The following is a 26097-nucleotide window of genomic DNA, read 5'->3' as shown; positions in this document are numbered from 1 at the left end:
TCCATTGACAAATGACAGATCAGAGTGGGGATTTGCTATTTTTAAAGATTAAGTTGAAACTCTTATTGGGAACATTTACATAACATTTTGGATCACATTTATCCTTCACTATACGCTGAGCACGTACATCAGGGTGTCCATCTAAATTTCCGAATAGCGTAATTCAGATGAAACCCCTGAGGGATCCATTCACTATAATTAAGCAGCATAGATACTTTGGACTCAGTCTCTCCTCTGTTCAGCCTCTGTTAGGGCTGGCGGAACGCACCGAGTAAATAATGAGATGATCTTTGGTGCGTTCGCAGCCTGGGGCCCACTGTGCAGGAGAGAACCTGCTGCTGGCAAATGGCGGCCCTATATGGCGGTAGAAGCGAACTCTGTTACTTTACAGAGTCGCCTATAAAGAAAGCACTGTGTCCTGTTTAGCTCACAGGGGAACACAGCAACTGCCGAGCAGATAGCAGTTTATGGTCACGCAGTCAAAGAGGCACTCATACAGTCTCCTCACCGGAGGAGCCGGTATTCTAGTGGCTTATTTCAGCCGGGGCCCTAGAAACATACACACAATCTCCTCACCGGAGGTGCCGGTATTCTAGTGGCTTATTTCAGCCGGGGCCCTGAATACACACATGTATGACCACATTGGCGAAAAACTCATGACATGAATTGATACTAGCGCATGGCCGTGCGGCCATGCGAACCTTTTATAACTGCAGCAAGTACAGGACCTTCCTAGAAGGACCAATGAGAGGCTGTCACAGAGCCTGAGCAACTTCAGGACCTTCCTGGAGAACAAATCGGTTTTGCTGCAGTATCTAAGCATGTGACCCTCGATCTCCAACGAGAGATCTTACCCTGGGCATGCTCAGAAGGGGAAAAGCAGGACTTAGTCCCTAAAGCGTCTGCTCACCGCTGCCCAGCACTGGCTTCAATGGCAGAAGCTGGAAGAGCAGCAGTAACCCTTTGCACAGAGTCAGACTGAGTGAGACGCTGGGACCGACGTCTCCGTTGAGCAGGCTCCACTGTGGCAGGAGAAGAATGGGAGACCGCAGCGGAGATGGCCCGAGATTCCCCCTGTGCAGAGGCGGGAACTCGACCCCTAACATTACCCCCCCACCTAGGGCCCCTCCCCCCTTGGACCTCGCTACACTCGAAGGCAGCAATGAGCTGCGGAGCCTGAATATACTCAGCAGGCTCCCACGACCTGACCTCAGGACCATAACCCTTCCAGTCCACCAAATAACATTTTTTGCCATGTACCACCTTGCACCCCAAAATAGCGTTCACCGCGTAATCGTCCGTAGACGAACCCGATGTCCTGGCAGATGACTCAGACAACCGGGACATGTATATGAGCTTCAAGAGGGACACATGAAAGGTGTCGGTGATACCCAGGCATGGCGGAAGTGCCAGACAGTAGACCACAGGGTTAACCTGTTCGAGGACCTTGAAAGGGCCAAAGTAGCGAGGTGCAAACTTAGAGGACTCAACTCGCAGCCTGATGTTACGGGCGGAGAGCCACACTAAGTCGCCGGGAGCAAAGGTCGGAGCAGGGCGCCGATGTGCATCGGCGGAGGACCTCATTCTCTCCTTGGAGGCCCGAAAGGCATCCTGAGTGCAGTCCCAAATATCCCGTGCCTCCACAGCCCAGTCTGCCTCCCTGGAGTCGGCGGAAGACACGGGCATAGGCACAGGTACCCGCGGATGCTGACCATAGTTAAGGAGGAATGGGGTTTGTCCAGTGGAGTCGACTACGGTGTTGTTCAGCGCAAACTCCGCCCATGATAGCAAGGATGCCGTCATCCTGCCTGGCTGAGACAAAATTTCGCAGATGTGACCAAGGTCTGGTTGGCCCTCTCTACCAACCCATTCGTCTCGGGATGATATGCGGAAGAGAGATTCAACTCAATGCTGAGAAGACGACAAAGCTCTCTCCAGAACCGAGATGCAAACTGGGGACCCCGGTCACTGACAATTTTGTCCGGCATACCGTGTAGGCAGAAGATGTGTTTTATGAACAACGCTGCCAAGGCCCGTGTAGAAGGTAGCCGTGGAAGCGGCATCAAATTCACCATTTAAGAAAAATGATCGGCGATAACCCAAATGATGGTACAGCCACGAGACTTGGGCAAACCCACCAATAAGTCTATCCCGACCATCTCCCAGGGCCTGTCTGCCACCAGCAAGGGAGAGTAACCCAGCTGGCCGTTGTCGAGGAGACATATTTTTGGCACAGGAGACACACGCCCGAATATAATCTCCGACGTCACGGACCATATGTGGCCACCAGTACGTCCTCGCCAGCAGCTCAGATGTCCTCTTTGTCCCAAAGTGTCCACCCACCCTGGACGAATGAGCCCAAGAGAGAACCTCCGGTCGCAAATTAATGGGTACAAAAGTCTTGCCCGGAGGCACAGACTCTAGCGAAACTGGAGCTAAAGTTCTCAGGCTCTCAGAAGGGACAATAAGGCGAGGCTCCCCTTCCTCCTCCTCAGATGACACAACGGAGCGAGAGAGGGCATCAGCACAAATATTCTTCTCCCCAGCGAGATAATGGGGGGTGAAATGGAACTGGGAGAACAAGGACCATCTGGCCTGACGAGAATTTAGCCGCTGGGCTGTTTGTAAATATACCAAGTTTTTGTGGTCCGTGAAGACTTGGAAGGGAAAGCGAGCCCCCTCCAAAAGATGTCTCCACTCCGAGAAGGCCAACTTCAATGCTAGCAACTCCCTGTCCCCGATGGAATAATTCCTCTCTGCTGGTGTGAAGGTCTTGGAGAAGAAGAAGCAAGGATGCTTTCGACCTTGAGCATCCTTTTGGAAGAGGACTGCTCCTGCACCAACGGATGAGGCATCCACCTCCATTATAAACAGCTTATCAACATCGGGACGATGTTGGATGTGAGCACTAGCAAAATGAGACTTAATAGAAGAGAAGGCCCTGGAGACCTCGTCAGACCACAATTTGGGATTTGCTCCCTTCTTGGTGAGGGCTACCAAGGGAGCTACCAAAGTTGAGAAGTGAGGAATGAACTGGCGATAGTAATTAATGAACCCCATAAAGCGCTGCACCGCTTTAAGAGAATGGGGTTCTTGCCAGTCAATCAAAGCCTGTAGTTTGGCAGGATCCATAGCAATCCCTGGGCAGAGATGATATAGCAAAGGAAAGGTAAAGACTCCTGTTCAAACATACACTTCTCCAACTTTGCATAGAGGGAATTTGCCCGTAAGAGGTCGAAGACTCTGCCAACATCTCTCCGGTAGGAGTCAATATCTGGAGAGATGAGAATATCATCCAGATAGACTACAACCGAGGTGGAGAGCATATCCCGGAAGATATCGTTGACAAAGTCTTGGAAAATGGCTGGGGTATTACAGAGCCCGTAGGGCATCACCAGATACTCATAGTGCCCATCCCTGGTATTAAACGCCATCTTCCATTTGTCCCCCTCACGGATGCGAATCAGGTTATAAGCACCCCGCAGATCTAATTTGGTAAATACTCTTTCTCACCGTAGCCTATCAAAGAGCTCAGAAATCAGGGGCAGCGGGTACTTATTTTTAACCGTGATGGCGTTAAGACCCCTGTAATCTATGCAAGGACGTAATTCTCCGTTCTTCTTCTGCACGAAGAAGAACCCCACCCCTGCAGGTGACACTGACTTCCTAATGAACCCTCTTGCCAAATTCTCCTGGATGTATTGGGACATAGCCTCCGTTTCAGGGAGAGAGAGGGGATAGATCCGTCCCCGAGGAGGTTCTGCTCCAGGCAAGAGATTAATAGGACAGTCATAGGGGCGATGAGGAAGGGTCTCCGCTGCCTTTTTGGAGAAGACGTCTGCATAGGACCAATAGCACTTAGGAAGGGAAGAAGGATCTGCGGGTATCTCGGTAGTGGAAACCTGAACGTGCTCTCTCACACATCTGCCCTTACATGATTCACTCCAACCCAATATCCTCCCAGAGGTCCACTCAATATGTGGGGAGTGGAAACGGAGCCAGGGTAATCCCAGCAGAATCTCATCTATTCCCTCGGGAAGGAAAAGAAGAGAAATAATCTCCTGGTGGGAAGGGGACATGGATAACATGAAAGGGACAGTCTGGTGTGTGATTTGTGAAGGAAGTGTCGACCCATTCACTACTCTAACAGTTACCGGTTTGGCTAGCATCACCAGAGGTATTGCATGGCGCAGAGCAAAAGCAGAGGACATGAAATTCCCCTCTGCTCCAGAATCCACACAAAGCTCGGCTGTTAGAGAGGATGAGCCTAACATGATTGTCCTTTGAAGGACAGCTTGGAGGAAAATGCCGCTGTGTCTAGTGAACCTCCTCCAATGATTACTAGACGCAATCGTTTCCCGACCGCCGTGGACATTTATTGGCGTAATGTCCTAGCTGTTGGCAATTTTTACAAACCACGGGTACTCGAGCGGTCCGAGTCTTAGGTCCCGCTTGAGACACCTCCATGGCCTCATGGGAGTCAGACACAAGAACAGGAGATTCTAGAGGGCTGGAGAAGGTAGGAGCCAGCCGAAACCTCTGCCTACACTGGGTCCGCTGTAACCTCCTCTCGTTAAAACGGAGGTCAATGCGGGTAGATATTGAAATGAGCTCCTCCAGTGTGGTGGGAATCTCCCTGGTGGCCAAGGCGTCCTTCACATGGTCTGCCAGTCCTTTCCAGAACACTGGAATAAGGACTTTATCCGGCCACTCCAGCTCAGAGGCCAGAGTCCGGAATTGGACAGCGAACTGGCTGACCATGGACGAACCCTGTGTTATTGCCAACAATTGGAGCACGGTATTGTGAGTGACACGAGGTCCCAAAAAGACCTGTTTCAGAGTGTCCAGGAATAGAAGACCACTCTGCACCACATGATCATTATGTTCCCATAGCGGTGTTGCCCACTCCAATGCCCTGCCAGACAAGAGGGATTAAATAAATCCCACTTTCGCCCGTTCCACAGGAAAACATGCAGCTAGGAGCTCTAGATGTATGGAGCACTGACTCACGAATCCCCTACATAGCTTACTGTCACCAGCAAACTTGTCTGGAAGCAGGAGACGGGTTAAAGTCGGAGCAGGGGTGGCAGAGGACAAACTGGCTGCAGCTCCACTTGCAGCCAGAACAGCAACTGCGGTAACGTCCACAGCTGAGGTTGTGTGCTCAAGAGCCACTAACCTAACCTCCAGCTGCAGGATGTACTGCTGTAAATGCTGATCGTCCACCATTTACTAGCCAGACCCTGGTGCTAGTATACTGTTAGGGCTGGCGGAACGCACCGAGTAAATAATGAGATGAACTTTGGTGCGTTCGCAGCCCAGGGTCCACCGTGCAGGAGAGAACCTGCTGCTGGCAAATGGCAGCCCTATATGGCGGTAGAAGCGAACTCTGTTACTTCACAGAGTCGCCTATAAAGAAAGCACTGTGTCCTGTTTAGCTCACAGGGGAACACAGCAACTGCAGATAGCAGTTTATGGTCACGCAGTCAAAGAGGCACTCATACAGTCTCCTCACCGGAGGAGCCGGTATTCTAGTGGCTTATTTCAGCCGGGGCCCTAGAAACATACACACAATCTCCTCACCGGAGGTGCCGGTATTCTAGTGGCTTATTTCAGCCGGGGCCCTGAATACACACATGTATGACCACATTGGCGCAAAACTCATGACATGAATTGATACTAGCGCATGGCCGTGTGGCCATGCGAACATTTTATAACTGCAGCAAGTACAGGACCTTCCTAGAAGGACCAATGAGAGGCTGCCACAGAGCCTGAGCAATTTAAGGACCTTCCTAGAGAACCAATGGGTTTTGCTGCAGTATCTAAGCATGTGACCCTCGATCTCCAATGAGAGATTTTACCCTGGGCATGCTCAGAAGGGGAAAAGCATCTGCTCGCCGCTGCCCAGCACTGGCTTCAATGGCAGAAGCTGGAAAAGCAGCAGTAACCCTTTGCACAGAGTCTGAATGAGCGAGATGCTGGGACCGACATCTCCGCTGAGCAGGCTCCACTGTGGCAGGAGAAGAATGGGAGACCACAGTGGAGATGGCCCGAGATTCCCCCTGTGCAGAGGCAGAAACTCAACCCCTAACAGCCTCGTCCTTCTTTTAAGGAGTGCACAAAACTGTGGCTGACTGCGGTTTTCTGCACACTTAAAAAGATGGACACCACCGGATCACAGGCCAGATAGAGCCAACAGTGTCTCCATCTGCCTCACAATAGGGAATATTCCACTGGGGGTTCTGCCTGAATCACAAATTGCTCTTAAGTGCTGCAAAAGGAGGCTATACAAAGAACTGATTTTTTGGGGGGTGAATAGTTATGCACACTGAAGTTTTCAGTTATTGTGTTCTATTTGTGGTTTTCTTCACAATAAAAAGAAAACCAAATGTTCACATTTGTAGACATGTTCTTAACATTAACTTATGCAAACTCTCATAAAAAAAGTGACATTCCACAAGATATGAGGTCGCAAAACACGAAAAATGCCAAAGAGGTGAATACTTTAATAAACCACTGTATATCGATTTTTTATGTTTGGCTTCCATCACACTCTAAAAGATTTTTTTTTTGCAAAAACAAGTTTTTGCATCGCCATATTTTGAGAGCTATATTTTTTATATATTTCAGCTGACAAAGTCATCTTAAGGCTTTTTTGACGGGACGAGTTGACATTTTTATTGGTGCCATTTTTGGGCACAACATTTTTTGATCGCTTTGTATGCCAATTTTTGGGAGGCAGAATGAACAAAAAAACGAAATTCAGGATTTTTTTTTATACCGTTCACTGTATAGTAATATTGAAGCTTTATTCTTCAGATCAGTAGGATTACAGCGATACCACATTTATTTCATTTTTTTAATGTTTTACCAGTTTTATACAAAAAAATTTTTTAATAAAAAAAATATTTTTGCATCGCTTTATTATGAGAGCTATAACTTTTTATTTCTCTGTTGATGGAGCTGAATGGCGGGTTTTTTTTTGTGGGACAAGATGACGTTTTCAGAGACCATTTTTATTTCCATTCAACTTTTTGATCGCATTTTATTTTTTTTTTTTGCTCGGCAGTATGAAAAAGCATAATTTTTTGGCATATTTTTTGGGGTTTTCCCTGAGTAACTAACTTTTTTACTTAGTTTGGTATGGGCCTTTAACTTTCATTATGCTGATCGCTGCATTTCAATGTATTATACCTTTCAGTATTAAATTGACACAAGCCTCTTAGACCATGCTCCTTGCGTACCTATGCGTCAAAGGTTGTGAACCCCAACCTGACCAAGATGTATAGGTACGTCAAAGGTTGTGAATGGGTTAAAGGGAACCTGTTACATGAAAAACTCTATTAATCTTCAGATATAAGTGAGGTTAATCTGCAGGTTAATAGCATTCTGAATCTGCCCATTGCCCGCATTTAGACCCCCGCTGCCGGGAGGAAATTTTCCGCATTCAGTCAGTGGGGTGGGCCTGGAACTGGTTCAGTCACCGTTTTGTACATAGAGGTAGGCACTTGTAACTGCGCTATGGCACTGACTGACAGCAGCTCATCATTATGGCCGGCTGTCAGTCACTGTGGGAGGCGTGGTTACAGCTGCTGCTCTCTATACACAGAGTGGTTACTGAGCTCATGTCAGTACCACCCCTATGCCTGAAACCGATGCTACAGGGAACATAAAGTTTATTCCATCCTGGCAGCGGGGTCTAATTGCTGGCGCCAGACAAATTCAGAATGCTATTATCCTGCAGACTATCCCCATATCTCCAGGTTAATAGTGTTGTTTTCACTTGATATATTCTGTGTAAAACCAGACAAGGTAGGTTACAGATATAACATATATATCACAGTGCTTATGCTGTATGGTAAATTTTCTATACTTGTTGGACACTTTTCTCTCTTCCTTACACCATCTCTTAGTTTATTCACTTTTATGAACACTTTTTAAACCTGTTTATTATATCACATATTGAGCCAGAAATCTGGTGCATTTAGCTTAGCAAATTTCTCCTATTGAAACTTGTCGTATTTAATTATTAGTTGCCTGTGATTACCAGAGAGCTTTCTGTTTTTTTGTTCCCTTAAGAATATGTAAATGAGTGACAGGAGTCAGACTTTCAGAATCTTTGTTGATTAAATATAATATTTCCTTCCAAAAGCAACTTGAGATTTTGAAAGAATTTCTTGATAATTGCAGATCTAACTTTCAAATAAATACACATAAAAGGGGTACATTTATTAAGCAAAAAGACCCAGAATTCCTGTACCATATTTATAATATAATGTAGACACTTAATGCTTTTTGTCCTATAAGGGTGTGTGTCCTTGCTAAAAAGAGACAACACAGTGCTCAAAAAATGTACTAAAAATGTGCTGCATATTTCTGGCACAAAGTAAGCTAATAGGTGATGGAAACTTAGACTAAACAATGTAAACATGCCACAAATTGAAACACTGATAAATGGGGCTAATTTTTGGACTGTGTGGTATAAGTTTGCAATGTCTAAGAATCAGAAAATAGTGATAAATAATCCCTAAAAACATTTTTATTGTTAGCGTATGTGCACACGCTGCGGATTTTGCTGCGGATCCGCAGCGGATTTGACGCCGCGGATCCGCAGCAGTTTTCCCAAAGTTTACAGTACCATGTAAACCTATGGGAAAAAAAACCCCGCTGTGCACATGCTGCAGAAAAATCCGCGCGGAATCGCAGCAGATTATTTTCCGCAGCAAGTCAATTCTTTCTGCGGATTCCGCAGCGGTTTCCAACATGCACCATTAGGAAAGTGCAGTTGAAACCGCGATGAAATCCACAGTGAAAACCGCAGTGGTTTTGCACTGCGGATTTTCCAAATCCACTGCGGAAAAATCCGCAGCAGAATCCGCAACGTGTGCACATACCCCAAAGGTTTGAATAAAAAAAATAGTTTCCACACATCTATATAATTTTACCAATTTCGAACCCATATAAAGTACACTCTAGGACCTCATGAAATGGAAAGATGTATGTAGGAGGTTGCATGTGTTGCTGTATCATGCTCCATTGGGTGCCTTGTGTGAGATATTTTTCCCTAGAATGATTCTATGGGATCATAACTTCACTATATTATCTGCACGGAAAGCATGCAGCAAATGTATATTGCATTGCATATGCTTCTATATAAAATCATCCATATGGAGGTACCATGGCACCTCTGCGGAAGCTATATTATGACTACATACTAAAAGAAGCTATAATACAGATTTATCCAAAAGCCCACAGTGAACAGATGCGTGCAAAGTTTCATGCGCACAGAAGAATGCAGCATTTCTCTTTTATTTATGTGGTCCTTTCTAGGTTATCAATCCTGGATCAATTTCAGGAATTCATTAAATTGTTTCTAAAGCCGATGAACTCTGTAGCCTAATTTTCCCCTTAAAGAGACATTGTGAATGGGAAAACTACGTTTTTTAGAATTGTGTCCGAGATACGCTGAATTGTTGTACCCATGCCAAACATCCAGTCTATGAGCAGGATGAGTCTCCCATCACTACTTTATAGAGGATCTTTCACCAATTTTTGTCTTATAGACTATAGATTCCTGCATGTAGTAGTAGGAATGTAGATTATTTTTTTAAAAATATTCTCTACTCCGCCTAATGTATTATTTTTTATCATTCAACTGGTTGTTTAATTTCATTAATCTCTGTGGGCATGTACTTTCATCTCACTATGACATTCTCCGATCCTAAAACAGCATCATCCATAGGAAGGAAAAAGTAGACGCCCACAGCTTTTTCCTAAATGAGATGCTCATTGTGGTCAGAAACTGTGCCAGCGTGGTCACGTGTGACAGCCACACATCCCAAACCTCCCTCCCTAGCAGTAATCCTTAACCTCGGTCATTGGCTGCTCCTTACTCTGATGCTGAGGTCCACCTCTTCTCCCAGTACGTTACTAACAGGAAGTGACGGGAAGGTGGCATGGTCACAAGAGACACAGTCTCACATGAGTATGCTGGCACAGGTTCTCACCTCGATGGGCATCTCATTTAGGTCATTACTGTGGGCGTCTACTTTTTCCTACATACCAACGCTCCTTTTTTATGATTCGGCAGCATTAGAGCGGTATGAAATGAACCACCCAATTGAATGATAAAAAATTACCACATTAGGCACCAATAAGGCAGAAAGAAATGGAGTTTCATGTCCAAAAACGTTTATATAAATATTTTATTACATTACAAAAATTACCAATAAATTACCAATATATGAATATACATAAAGATAAAAAACAAGACAGTTAGAAGAGTAGGGGTAGCACAGACAGAAAACGGTGCAGAGCTCGGTCTGATGCCAAATACCTAACAAATCACCTGCATCGTGCAGAGTATAACACAGGTCTAAGTGCGGGGGGCGTATAGAACAATATGTACCAATACCATGAGCCCTGTACACAGACTCATATCTCACTTGTCAAGCCATAAATCCCCACCCCGGACTCTTACCCATGTACTGGCACCACGACCGGACCACACCGTTGCCCCAACGCGCGTTTCGCGTCAGATTGCTTCCTCAGGGGGCGGTGCTGCTAGCTGACCGGCGCTGCGTTTTATGGAGTCCCAAATTATGTAAGTGCGTCCATCTGTACCGGCGCATAGCCGCGTGTCGCCCAGCCAGGAGCTGCATTGCGAGCGGCATCCAAGATGGCGCCGCGGCTCAGCGATGCAGTCACAATGACCTCACTGAACCGCAAACGTCATCCGGCGGCGCCTCCCACAATGCCCCGGGACTTGGACGTCACTAGGCATGCGCACAGAATATCCTAGAGATGGCATTTGAGAGGGGCATCATCAGTAAGAAAACATTGGGTGGTCTGCTAATTCAATACCCTGTGATACCTACCTTCTACTTACTCCCCAAGGTCCACAAAGACCTGATCTCTCCTCCGGGGCGTCCGATTGTCTCTGGCATGGGAGGGCTTTGTGATGCAACATGTAAATTCATTGAATATTATTTAAAACCACAGGTTGAGACACTTCCCTCCTATGTCAGGGACACTACGGACGTCCTGAGACGGATGGATGGCCTTGTCGTGGAGAAGGACATGTTATTGGTCACGGCTCCTGGCTGGGCGACACGCGGCTATGCGCCGGTACAGGTGGACGCACTTACATAATTTGGGACTCCATAAAACGCAGCGCCGGTCAGCTAGCAGCACCGCCCCCTGAGGAAGCAATCTGACGCGAAACGCGCCTTGGGGCAACGGTGTGGTCCGGTCGTGGTGCCAGTACATGGGTAAGAGTCCGGGGTGGGGATTTATGGCTTGACAAGTGAGATATGAGTCTGTGTACAGGGCTCATGGTATTGGTACATATTGTTCTATACGCCCCCCGCACTTAGACCTGTGTTATACTCTGCACGATGCAGGTGATTTGTTAGGTATTTGGCATCAGACCGAGCTCTGCACCATTTTCTGTCCGTGCTACCCCTACTCTTCTAACTGTCTTGTTTTTTATCTTTATGTATATTCATATATTGGTAATTTATTGGTAATTTTTGTAATGTAATAAAATATTTATATAAACGTTTTTGGACATGAAACTCCGTTTCTTTCTGCCTTATTGTATTAGCTTTAGGAGTGTCCTTATTATATTAAACATGTCCTCCTGGTAGTCTCCCCCACTGTGGTTGTGAGCATGTGGAGGAATGCTGTATTGTTTTCTTTCATCTTGGGTTTTTATTATCACATTAGGCACCAGTAGTTTTGTTGCTCTGTATCTCCACAAATGCGTGGACAAAATAATAATATTAATAATGATAAAAAATTCATGTACATTTTTATTACTATGTGCAGGACTCTACAGTTTATAAGGAAAGAATTGGTGAAAGGTCTTCTTTAAAAGTAACAGCTCTTTTTGCTACATCTTCTAGAGAATCACTATACGTGATTCTTAGAAATGTTTTTTCACCGTGTCCTGCTGGAATGGATTTATATCATTTTATAAAACTGTGTAAAACCAGATATTTGTTGGTATTTAACCCTTCACCTTTAGATTTTTTTTCCATTTTCAAGTAAACACACAATTTCTATAAAAACAACAGCTTTATAATTATTTAAATAAACCAAAATATTACACAGAAATCATAGCAAATAGTTGAAATTAACACTGATCAGTAGATAACATGATCTCCTTTATGGTATTATAAACTGCTTCCATCCCAGTCCTTGAAACATTCTTGATCACATGCCTGTCCAAGAAGCGTCATTTCTGAGCACATCACATTATACGGCAAGAATATTTCCTATTTTTGGTGTATACAAATTACAGCATGTATAGTGTTAAGCATCTTACAGAACCTCTACTGCTATCGCACCTAAAACAATAAGAAGGTAGATAATGTTCTTGCCTATTCTTTGCATTTTAATGTGAAACCTCCTGAAGTTATGGGATTCTTGTTACACTTGTATAGAATTCTACTAAACACTTTCCATGATGTTCGGAACAGAGACAATGTCAACCTATTTTCGTACTTCACAAAGTTTTACACTTGACAGCTTGTATTGTCTTCTCACAGACGGTAAGGGGGAAATTTTTTTTTTTTTTTTATGCTTTTTTCTTCAGTGGCTCAGTTATGGAAATATCAGAATCAAAAAAAGTCCACGTGTGTCTCTTTTTTCCAAACCTGGAGACACTAAAATGTCAAAAGTGATGCTTGCAAAATTGATGAGTGCTAATATACTTCCCACCATGATGAGGTAAAAACAGCTTTAAATATCAGATCCACTGTAAAATCCTTTGCTTTTTTGTATTATATATTCACACATATTCTTTGTATACTGGGGCAAGGTGGTGGATCTGAAGCCACATGGCCTAACCTGTAATATTTATACCTCCCACATCATTACAATATAACATTCAGTGGGTATAAGGGCAATTGGTGCGCAATAGAACATGTGACTGTCCATGGCAATGGAGACAGTAGATATATTAATGCGAGTAGACTGTGTACAAATATTGCTCCCCTCCCTCCCATAGTGTTTATATCACAGATTAGATAAAAAGGGCTGACTAAAACGTGGTAATATAAAAAAGCAAAGCAACAAATGAAAAAATGCCTCTTGGAAGCTCATAAATTGTACTATAAAAAGTTTTCGACATTAAGTCTCCACGAATTTCAAATATTAAACAATTGGACGAGCAGATGGCCCAAAGAGAGAGCCATGGACATAGCTACTCCTCATTTTTAAATGCTGTTTACTTTTCCAAAAATTGGAAATCCAAAAAAGGCAATGTATTAAGAGTCTTTGTCACTGTCTGCACCACTGTACATATCTGCTAGTTTTTTAAAACGTGGCCCCCAGTCACTTAGGTAGTCATAGTCCTGGTCTCCATCTGTAGTGACAGATTCCAAAGAGCTGAGAGACTCGGCCACGGAACCATTTCCTTCATACGCGTAAGTGGCTAAGGAGTCATAGGGTGGTGCTGTTGGATCGAGATCGTTTTCCTTCAACCTTTGGTTTATGAAATCTCTGACATCAGTATTATCTCTGGCCGCTGGTGTTCGACGTGGGAAAAATAGCGTTTCTGGAACAATATCCCTGCGCAGTTTGTTGTCATCTATGGCTTCTGGATTCCGCAAGGTGCCAATATCAAAAGCCTGAGTGTCTTCTTCTCCACCGCCTTCATCGTTGTAACTCACAATGTTATCTCGGATATCCTCTTTAGATACAATCAATGGCTCTTTCTTTCTCTGTCGTCTTAGGGCAGCAAACAGCACCACGGTCACTGAAACAAGAGTAAAGCACATGCTGATTATCACACAGTACATAAGTATACGCATGTTTCACAGCTTTCATCTATGAGCATGTAGACATTTATACAACTTTGTGTTTGGGTTTCTTAAAATTTCACCACATAGTAATTTGCAAAAGTCATGGCAATTTATTTATTTTACTCCTTTATATAACGCTTTTATTTCCATTAGTGTGTTACAGACATCATCATCACTGTCCCCATTGGGGTTCACAATCTAAATTCTCTATCAGTATGTCTTTGGAGTGTGGGAGGAAATCCACACAAACATGGAGAGCACATCTCAACTTATTGCAGTTGTTGTTTCCTAATAATGTCCCCATCACTTGCTGTAAGGACCTATATGGTGAGAGAAGGGAATTGCGAGGCAACAATGGGAATAATATTTAGCAGAGATATTACTGATCTAAATATTATAAATAAAAAAATCAAGGTGAGAAGAGTTGTGTGGCTAAGTATCAAAATAACAACATTCCTGCCATTCAGGCACTGCTGTAGCCAATGAGAAAAGCAATGGTGTTGCCAGTAATTGCGGTGGTTTCTTCCAGTATTCCATATAACTCAGCATTTTGGCTTCCAATTGAATTGTAAATTGTTTAATATATGTATATTTGGATCATTTTATGCAGGGATTGACATCATTGTATTGCTTGTAAGGTTTTCTCCTAAATGGCACTTATTACATGTCGAGTACTTCACTACGCCTTCCAATGATGTTGAGATAGTGGTATAATGTTGCTTTACTTCATATTTAAGCCCCAATTACTACAATCTCTTTAGCTCTTTGCCTTACAGAACGGGAAATTGCTTGTTTTATTTGTGGCGTACTACACTCGGCACGTTACTATTACATCACTAACAACTGGTATAAAAACACACTGTTCTTCTTTCTCTCCTCCAATTAATGTCATTCTTTATTCTTCTTTTTCCATATCAAAGATTTTAAATGGAGATTTAAAGAGAAGGAAGCTGGCAGAGATTTTACCAACAGAGCTGGATTTGTAGCTTCTTTTATCTAAACGGAAAGAAGAATGACTAATGGTCTAAGTGCTGCAGCATCATTGTCCTATCATACCTAAATAGGCGCATTGATTGAAGGAAGTGTACGCGAGACTTTAAATAGACTTTAGTATAATTACACAGTTGTACTCAAATGATCCCTTACTGTAAATCAAAGGAAATTAGCGAGGAAAATGTAAAGAAAAGTCTCGCAGAGGTGTATCCTGTGTGGTTAACTTCTGTAGATATATATATTTAGCTATGATTAAAGCACAAAAGCCTTTTGGAGGCATTCCCAGTAAGGTTATTTTCTGATTCTCTTTATGAAATTTGCTATAATGCATAACACAAGGGAGATACAATGAGTTACCTTTCATTGTACAATATAAAACGCCGCTAAATTCAGGCACCCGTGCCAAAATGTTTCCCACAATAATTGCATTGAGTGTCATCAACAGGATAAACGAAAACTAAGAATCAATGGGCAGATTTATTAACACTGACCAATATTAGGAGCATACAGTATGTCATCCCCAAAAGGCAGGCTAATGGTGAATCCGGCATTATTTTTTAGCATTCTTTTTTTATTAACGAAAATGTCATATAATATCAGTAAATGAATCTGAAGCCTTGGCATATTGATTCCAACATACAGATCTAGCACTGTGATATCATGAAAGAAACCAGCAACTGTGATCCCATGTTGTCCTGTCTGTATACTCTTTTGTTTCCTCTCCTGCCCATGAGCTGTGGTATGATCAGACCATGTCCCTGTACGGCAGGGGTGGGGAATCTTTTTTCTACCAAGGGCCATTTGGATATTTATACAGTCCTTCGGGGGCTGTACAAACTCCACCCACAAAGTACATCCTCACTCTGGCGCTGGTTTCAGAATGTTATCTTTAATTGCATGCCCTTCAGTGTTCAGTAGTGAACACTGCGTGTGTGCTAACAGAGCAAGAAGAAATTAATGAGCTGGTTGTAATCAAAATACAGCTCCCTGCCCAAGAATGTGGTCTGTGAGAATCTGCTCGGGGGCTTGATAAAAGGTCGAGGGCTGTAAATGGCCCTGGGGCCTGAGGTTTCCCACCCCTGCTGTACGGTCAGACACAGCCATTACACAGCACACAGAAGGGGCACATTAATAAGAATGTCTTGGCATGGGAACATTTTATTTTACCATATCCAATTCTGGAAAGTATTTCTTCCCAAGATTTATTGATTAAAATGTACATTGTTTGAGGGAAAATCCATTTATTCCCTTCCCGCTGCAGACAATTTTTGTTTTTTCACTTTTGTGTTTTCCTTCTCCCTCATACCAAGAGTCATTTCTGTTGACAATGCCATATGAGGGCTTGCTTTTGTGCAAGTTGCAATTTTGAAAAACACCACTCATTTAATGTACTGAAGAAAAGGAAAACATTCCAAGTGTTGTGACATGGTGAAGAAAAAGCAATTTTGCCATTATTTTTTGAGTTTTTTTTAATTGTCATTATGCTTAATCCACAATGATTACATTACAGTGATACCAAACTTTTTTTTTTAGTTAAGTGGTAAAAAATAATTCGGAACCTTTTAAAAAATATTTTTCTTTGTATCACATTTTCTGAGATTTCTAAACCTTATTTTTTCCATTGATGGAGCTTGTTTCCTATATGGTCAGCTGTATTTTTTTGTAACTAAGTTGAAGAACATATGACCCTTTTATTGATTTCTATTGCATTTTATGTGGGAGGTGTATTAACAGACTGTTTTTTCTGTATGGCTTTTACAATATGGTTAAATATTTTTAAATGTTACTAACAAATAACATATGTCAAACATTTGTGCATGTTGTAATATCAGATATAGAGATAGAGTCATGGCCGAAAGTGTTGGCACCCTTGAAATTGTTCCCAAAAATGAAATATTTCTGCTAGAACACTATTGCGATTACATGTTTTGTTAAACATGTTTATTTCCTTTGCATGTAACAGAGAAAAAAAGACAAATTGGAAATAATTTCACACTAAACCCCCAAAATGGGCTGGACAAAATTGTTGGAACTCTAAACTTAATATTTGACTGCATACCCTTTGTAATAAATAACTGCAATCAATAATTTCCAATAACCATCAACAAGTTTCTTACACATCTCAACTGGAATTTTGGGCCACTCTTCTTTTGCAAACTGCTCTAGGGCTCTCATATTTGAAGGGTGCCTTCTACCAATAACAATTTTAAGATCTCTACACAAGTGTTCAATGGGCTTTAGATCCGGACTCATTGCTAGCCACTTCAGAATTCTCCAGTGCTTTGTTTCCTTTCATTTCTGGATGCTTCTTAAAGTGTGTTTGGAGTCATTGTCCTGCTGGAAGACCCATGACACAGGATGCAAACATAGCTTTCTCACACTCGGCACTACGTTGCGCCACCAAATCCTTTGGCAATCTTCAGATTTAATGATACATTGCACACAGTAAAGGAAGCCAGTGCCACAAAAAGCAAAATAAACCAAAACATTTTTTGAACCTCCACCATATTTTACCGAAGGTACTAAGTTCTTTTCTTTGTAGGCCTCATTCAGTTTTCGTTAAACAGTAGAATGATGTGCTTTACCAAAAAGCTCTACCTTTGTCTCATCTATCCACAAGATGAATTCCCAGAAGGATTTTGGCATACTCACTTACATTTTGACACACTGCAGTCTACCTTTTTTATGTCTCTGTGTCAACCGTGGGGTCCTACTAGTGCGATAGCACTTCATTTAATTCAAATGTCGACAGATAGTTCGCACTGACACTGATGAACTCTGAGCCTGCATGACAGCTTGAATTTCTTTGGAACTTGATTGGAGCTGCTTATCCACCACACAGACACACAATGCAAAGATTGAGTCAACTCCTCCCCTCCCCAACTTCTCCCTGGTTTCAGGTGTGATTTTCATATTGCCCACACCTGTAAAGTGCCACAGGTAAGTTTGAAACAAAGTTGTTTACCCACATTTTTGGAAAAGTGTCAACAATTTTGTCCAGCCCATTATTGGGGTTTAGTATGAAATTATGTCCAATTTTCTTTTTTACTCTGTTTTTTTGTGTTGTTCCAAAATACACAAAGGAAAAAAATGTGTATAACAAAACTTGTAATTGCAATCATTTTCTGGGAGAAATATTTAATTTTCTTGAACAATTTCAAGAGTGGCAACATTTTCGGCCATGACTGTAAATGTATAGATATGTATCTACAAGTGTTTCTCACTCAATTAGAATACCATCAAAAAATTAATTTATGTCAGTTCTTCAATACAAAAAGTGAAACTCATATATTATATAGAGTCATTACAGAGTGATCTATTTCACGTGTTTATTTCTGTTAATGTTGATGATTATGGCTTACAGCCAATGAAAACCCCAAAGTCATTATCTCAGTAAATTAGAATTCTTTATAACACCTGCTTGAAAAATTAACTTAAAATCTGAAATGTTGTCCTACTGAAATATATGTTCAGTAAATGCACTTAATACTTGGTCCGGGTTCCTTTTGCATCAATATCTGCATCAATACGGCATGTCATAGAGGCGATCAGCCTGTGGCACTGCTGAGGTGTTATAGAAGCCCAGATTGCTTTGATAGCAGCCTTCAGCTTGTCTGCATAGTTGGGTCTGGTGTCTCATCTTCCTCTTGACAATATCCCATAGATTCTCTAAGGGGTTAAGGTCAGGTGAGATTGCAGGCCAATCAAGCACAGTGATACTGTTATTTTCAAACCAGGTATTGGTACTTCTGGCAGTGTGAACAGGTGCCAAGTCCTGCCGAAGAATGACTTTTCCATCTCCAAAAAGCTTGTCGGCAGAGGGAAGCAGGAAGTGCTCTAAAAGTTTCTGGTAGACGGCTGCGCTGACTTTGGTCTTGATAAAACACAGTGGACCTACACCAGCAGATGACATGGCTCTCAAAAACATCACTGATTGTGGAAACTTCACACTAGACCTCAAGCAGCTTGGATTGTGTGCCTCTCCACTCTTCCTTCATACTCTGGGACCTTGATTTCCAAATGAAATGCAGAATTTACTTTCATCTGAAAATGACACATTGGACCACTGAGCAACAGTCCAATTCTTTTTCTCCTTGGCCCAGGTAAAACGCTTCTGGCGTGGTCTATTGGTCATGAGTGGCTTGACACCAGGAATGGGACACTTGTTATCCTGGATACGTTTGTGTGTGGTGGCTTTTGAAGCAATTGCCTTTTCTTAACAATGCTTTCAAGGCTGCAGGTATCCCAGTTGCTTGTGCACCTTTTTCTTCCACACTTTTTCCTTCCACTCAACTTTCCATTAATATGCTTGGATACAGCACTCTGAACAGCCAGCTTAATTAGCAATGACCTTTTGTGGCTTACCCTCCTTGTGGAGTGTATTATTGACTTCCTTCTGGACATCTGTCAAGTCTGCTGCAGTCTTCCCCATGATTGTGGAGCCTACGGCAATAGCCTAAGGGACCTTTTTAAATGCTTAGGAAGTCTTTGCAAGTGTTTTTTGTTAATTATTCTAATTTACTGAGATAATGACTTTTTGGGATTTCATTGGCTGTAAGCCATAATCCTCAACATTAACAGAAATAAACACTTGAGATAGATCACTCTGTTTGCAATGACTCTATATAATATATGAGTTTCACTTTTTGCATTGAATAACTGAAATAAATTAACTTTTTGATGATATTCTAATTTAGTGAGAAGCACTTGTGTATCCCACCTGTTTATTTATTCCATTCCTTAATTTTCTGACCTGTCTCCCTACGGCTCCTCCCTCCTCTTGTCACCTGGTATCTTTCATGTGCAATTAAAGGTGTATAAATTTAGAGCAACATGTCTCTGATGTGGTCTCTGCCTGCACCATTTAAGTGCAGCTTTTAAGTGCACATTAGAAATATACAGTACCAGCAGTGACGAAAAGAATACTTGCAAACGAAATCAGCATGGCAGATACGTGAATATAAAGAAATACAAAATTAAATCATAATAATAACTCGCCAGCCATATGAAAAGAACTACCTAAATACGGACTAGTCGCTAATCAACAGGAGAAAGCATGTGGTTGAAAAACCAAAAAAGGCGACCAAAAACAGTCCATATGTATAAAAGTGCAAATGCTTTATTTCATATATAATAATAAGGACAAACAGCCAACAGGCAAGGGAATAGCATGCAATACAAGTATCCATAAAATGACAACGGTAAAACATGCAAGGTGTGCACACATACAGGAACCCACTTCATATGGGTAATACATATAAATTGATCCCTCTTCGCAAAATTGCGATATGGGAATAGGTGCCTGAGAAAATTCAAAACAGCTCACACCGGAACCGGAACGCTCACTACCTAGGTATAGTTATTACCATGTATGTCTTTTTGTCTACTGAATTGTAAGGTCGCTCTGGTTTTCAGAGCGCTACTTACCTTGTGAGCTGTTTTGAATTTTCTCAGGCACCTATTCCCATATCGCTATTTTGCGAAGAGGGATCAATTTATATGTATTACCCATATGAAGTGGGTTCCTGTATGTGTGCACACCTTGCATGTTTTACCGTTGTCATTTTATGGATACTTGTATTGCATGCTATTCCCTTGCCTGTTGGCTGTTTGTCCTTATTATTATATATGAAATAAAGCATTTGCACTTTTATACATATGGACTGTTTTTGGTCGCCTTTTTTGGTTTTTCAACCACATGCTAGTACCAGCAGTGAGCAGAAGGTAAGAGCTACCACTGTTTATTGTTTTATTTTTCAACACTTCTTCTTTCACCATGCTTATATTTTCCCTTTTCCCTTAGAGTTTTTGCTCCACTAATCCTTACTCTCATTTGCTACACCCAAACCCCACCACTCTTCAAATAAATAATTATATCACCTTACTTCTTACCACCTGACCTCATCTGAAGACTTTCTCCTCAACTTCACCTCCCTCTTATTAAAACACAAAACAAGCTCCTTCTCCCACCTCCTCTCCCTCTCTCTGCTTCTCCGCACTGCTGACAATATGTCTTCCAGTCCTGGACCTCTACAGCCGATATCTCTCCTATCACTCCCCACCTAATAGAAACTACAGTAATCACTGCAACATAAAACCCATTCCTTTAACCCTCACTCTGCTGCTCTGAAGTTCTTTCGAACACCTCTTCTGTCTGCAATAAACTCCATGCCACCTCTCGCAAGCTATCCTTCCTCTGCCTCACAGAAACATGCCTGATGCCCTCCAACATGGCCTCACCTGCTACGCTGTGTTACGGTTGCTTTCAATTCACACACACTCCTCGTTCTCACAATAGACACGATGAGTTGGTCTTCTCCTTTCTAACAACTACACCTTCAACTCCATCCCATCTCTACCCTCCCTCTATGCCCCTTCTTTTGAAGTGCATTCTATCTCCCTCTAACCAACAAATGGCTCAGCCCTGCCTTTAATCACCACTTCTCCACCTGGCTTCTGCAATTTCTCTCTGCTGACATTCTCACCATCATAGGTGACTTTAACATCACCACTGACACCTGCCAGTCGGCAGCCTCCAAACTCCTATTACTCACTTTATCCTTTGGTCTTACTCAGTGGTCCTCCACAGACACCCACACGAACGAACATAAATTGGACCTTATCTTCACCCGCCTCTGCTCCCTATCCAACCTCATCAATGCCCCTATCTGACCACTACCTACTCACTTTCTCATCCCTGTCCTTCTCACCTACCGTCCATGTCAAACAACTAGCGCACCCCCACTGAAACCTCACATACCTAGACATCCATATTCTCTCTGACTTTATTTTACCACTGACCTCCATATTATTACTCCATGACACAGACAGCACCAGTGTTTTCTACAACATCACACACACATCAACAATTGACTCGGTTGCCCCTCTCGTGCATGGCAGAGTGCGATGAATCAATAGACAAGCCAGGCACAACAACATAACAAAAATGCATTGTCAATTGTCCAGGGTTGTGGAGCAGAACTGGAAGAAAACATACTTGCAAGAAGACTTCACCGCTTAAAAAAAAAAATCTTTCACATACAAGCTAGCTCTCACCTCTGCTAAACAGCTCTACTTCACAACCCTCCTATCTTCTTTATACCACAACCTTAAAAAGTTATTTAACACTTAACTTCTCTATTCACCACCACCCACTCGAATCTCTCATCTCTGCAGAAGACATATTCAAAAAATAAGTGACCAAAGTAGACAAGCCTTTACTGCACAACCACCACAACCCCTACGTATAATAGACCACTGCCCCTCTCCATAACCTTGCTCCCCACCTTTCTCATCTCATCTCCAAATCCCAATTGACCACTTGTGCACTCGACCCCATCCCACCTCCTCCCCAACCTCACCACCATGCAATAACCCATCTCTTTAGCCTATCATTAACTTCTGGTATCTTCCATTCTGCTTTCAAACATGCCACAATCATACCTATCCTGAAGAAACTATCCCTTGACCCGACCTCTACGTACAGCTATTGTCCCATATCACTGCTATTGTTCGCCTCCAAATTCTACTAACAGCATGTCCATGCTGAATTTTCCTCTCACCTTTCATTTAACTCACTCTTTGACAACCTACAATACGGCTTCTTTCCCCACCACACCACCAAAACTGCACTGACCAATACTACTAACAACTTACCGCCAAAGATAACAGACAATTCTCTATGCTCCTTTTCCAAGATCTGTCATCTGCCTTCGACCCATTCAACCAGTCCCTCGCTGATGACACTTAGATTTACCTCTCTGGCTCAGACATCACCTCTCTGCTGTTCAGAATCCAAGAATGTCTATCAGCCATATCCTTGTTCTCCTCTCTCTTCTTAAAACTTTATGTTGACAAAACCAAACTCATCATCATTCCTCCATCTAGCCTAAGCCCCCTACCCAATCTCTTCATCACAATTAATGACATCACGCATTACCAGAAGTCAGTTGCCTTGGAGTAACCCTCAACTATGCCTTATCCTTCAAAACGCACATGCAAGCTCTTGCCATCTCCTGAAACCTCCAACTCGAAAATATTTCCAAAATTTGTCTTTTCCTAAACCTTGAATTAATTAAAATATTAGTGAATGCTCTCAAAATCTCCTGTCTCGACTACTGCAATATCATCTTCTGTGGACTCCCTGCTAACATTCTGACACCTCTCCAGTCCATCCTTAACTCTACTGCCCAACTAATACACATTTCCCCAAGCAAATTCCTCGGCTTCTCCCTTCAGAAAATACCTTAATTGGCTCTCAAGTCCTGAACATATCCAGTTCTAACTGCTAACACTGACCTTAAAAGCCTTACTGGACTGCTTGGAGCAATTTTAATACAATCCATGTTTTATCTGTTTGAGAAGCAGCAGTGCTAAGAATTCTGAGCTATGTATAACTTCGTCCACACCACTGATTAGAAGCTTCCTGGATACACTGTGTATTGTCATCCGTGGTGGGGTGGGGTTAGGCTATGTGCCCATGTTGCAGAAATGCTGCGGAAATGTCCACAGCATTTCCGCAACTCTCTGCAGTGGGTAAAACGCATGCGGAATTCGCATGCGTTTTCCGCAAAACACAAGCATTTTGCAAGTGTTTTTAGCTTGCAGAATGCTTGCGCTTTTACAAGCGATTTGAAGCATTGCTTGGAAAATTGATTGACAGGTTGGTCACACTTGTCAAGCATAGTGCTTGACAAGTGTGACCAACTTTTTACTATTGATGCTGCCTATGCAGCATCAATAGTAAAAGATAGAATGTTAAAAATAATAAAACAAATGTAAAAATATGGTTAGCCTCACCTTCCTACGGCGCCCGATCTCCTCAGCGGCGCTCCCGGTACTTTCCGTTCCCAGGGATGCTTTACGTTCCCAGGACCTTTGTGACGTCATCTCAGGTGATTTGCGCAATGCATCCCTGGGAACGAAAGCTGCCGCGTGCACCGCTGAGAGGCGGGAGGACTCCGGGGTCCAGAAGGTAAGTATATCCCTATTTTTTATTATAATTTTTTTTTAACAGGAATATTGTACCCAAGGCCTGGATTAGAGTCTCCTCTCCTCCAGACCCTGGGTACCATGCACACATGAAGCACTCACTTTATGCATGGTGGGCATAGCCACATACGTAAAGTGAGCGTTTCAATGCAATCCTATGGCTGTGGAATCGCAGAAATAATGAACATGCTGCGGATTTTACCGCTATGCGATTCCACAGCGGGAAAATCCGCAGCATGGGCACAGCAACTGCAGAATCCCATAGGATTGCATGGGAATGCGTTTTTTAAACATTTTTTTAAAGCGTTTCCGCTGCGGCAAAAACACGGTGGAAACGCATAAAAACGCAACGTGATAATCTACTGCTGATAAAACACTGATTGTATTGAAACTACAGTATACAGCCTAATAATTGACACAGTTTTGGAATTAGGCTTACTTGCTCTATATAATGCTGTTCTCAGAATAAATAGTAGAAACTCATTGACAGTTTTGCTTTAACTCTTTGTACATAAAGATCAGAGCAAAATTAGTGACACATTCCAATAATACTAAATACTGCAAAGCCTGTGGCTTTCTATGCTGTAAGAGAATGACCCAAGACGATCACCTGCATCTTCATGGTACTTCTGCGTCTTCACTGCATCGTTAAATATGTGTCAGTACGTTATAAACCTACTTAGGACCAAGTATGACTTTTATTACAGATATGATTAGGTGTGTGTTAAAGAAATCAATCCTTTTATATGTAGGTCATTAATGGGTGGGACTGATGGATGGTACTTATTATAACACTGCACATTTTATGTCCAGCCTCTATATGGAATATGGGAGAAACAACTAAGCTGTGAATACCTACCAATACAATTCTAGGGTAAATATATGAGGTGAGAGTGCAGACACCAAAATGAAACCTTCAGCTCCATCCTAACGACTTGCACTAATGTTATCCGCTTTCATATTGCAGATATCCAGTCCAGACATTATATCTACATGTGAACAGATGCAGTCCTATTGTATTTGCTTTATTAAACTAAGACCCTGCTGTTAAATGTTGCCGTTCTGATTTAGAAATAATAGAAGAAGTGAGTAAAGACGGACAATTATTGGAGATAATGTGATTTGGGACCCAGCACTGCCGACGTCCATCCCGGTAAGCATTCCCAGAGTGATCATTCCTAGGCTCTGCTTGATGTTATCTCGGCAGTCATTCACAAAATAATTGGAATCCAAGTAGCCTTTTCCCCCTCTATCGAGTGGCTAAACAACGCTAATTATTTAATCGAATCGCTTTGTGAGCGCCGCATACTCTAATTTGCATCTCTTTCTGCTCTTTTTATTGGGGCAGGAATTAGTAGGGAGGTCACATGGACAAAGCGATATTGTTCCGCTGCTATGTATAACTGGCTGACGCTCGTGCCAAGTCCCTATGTTTTTTTTATTATTGGAGAAGAATAGCTAATCTCTCTTGCCTATGACAAAGATGGCACTTAGCAATGCATGAGACATCTTCTTCTGTTTTCTTGGCTGCACAGTATACATTTTGTTTTATGCCATTCAGTTCTGCTTTTAATACACCAGAGAAATGAGTTTTTGAAACTAAAATATTAGCAGCGCTGGCACAGCGCCATTGCCCTCGTATCTGTTTGCCCAACACTGTCCCTAATGCTGATTTTTTTTTTATGCAGCCATCACAGGCGCACACTAACATAATTAACAGTTAGTATACCCAGAGAGGGATCGCTGCTTCAATTACAATAATAAGGGTCTGAGAACCTGAGGGATGCGAGCCGAGCCTACCAGCAAATGAAGAGACATGTCAGAATTCTAATATATGCCATTTGTATCATCTATTTTATAAACTCCACTACTGCATATGCCATGGCATCCTCCGAAACCAAGCAGAGAGAAAAAGCCCGATGTGATAGAAATACTGCCTAATAAAATCAATATATGCGTGCTGTAAAATCACCAGCTGAAGCATAGAGAAACATGTCACTGTGAACAATTGTGCCTTTGCCTTTGTATTTCATATTAATGTGTCCCACTTCTGAGTTTATGTTCAAAATGCAAAGGGAAAAAAAAGAAAGAAAAACTGTTACAAATAATGGGAGCGTCTACCGCAGCTGGCGAGTAAAGTGCCAACATACTAATTCAAAAAGAAAGGGCAAAGAACAACATGAAAGAAAGTTTGGGCTCTAAACCTGTAATCATTTTATCAGCGCACCGAGAGCCCCTTTGAAGACGATTAAATTAAAACTCTTTATATTAGGCCTAAAACTGCAAGTAAACCTTCTTTGAGACT

At 42.5% G+C, this 26097-nt stretch overlaps 1 protein-coding gene across 5 annotated transcripts in view; it reads right to left on the bottom strand.

Moving 5' to 3' along the window:
* Window positions 1–12059: 12059 nt before the first annotated feature.
* The window catches only part of LOC143782357 (cadherin-6-like), a 428058-nt gene continuing 414020 nt past the window's right edge, over window positions 12060–26097 (bottom strand). For all 5 annotated transcript variants that reach the window (XM_077269722.1, XM_077269721.1, XM_077269720.1 and 2 more), the window contains one exon: window positions 12060–13762. In XM_077269722.1, coding sequence (XP_077125837.1) covers window positions 13272–13762 — 491 coding nt within the window. In that variant the 3' untranslated portion in view covers window positions 12060–13271. The remainder of the gene's footprint in view (window positions 13763–26097) is intronic.

This window comes from Ranitomeya variabilis, chromosome 6 (genome assembly GCF_051348905.1).
Source record: "Ranitomeya variabilis isolate aRanVar5 chromosome 6, aRanVar5.hap1, whole genome shotgun sequence".
Taxonomy (NCBI): Eukaryota; Metazoa; Chordata; class Amphibia; order Anura; family Dendrobatidae; genus Ranitomeya; species Ranitomeya variabilis.
Note: the sequence above shows the minus strand (reverse complement) of the source record. Positions and strands in the feature narration are given on the sequence as shown.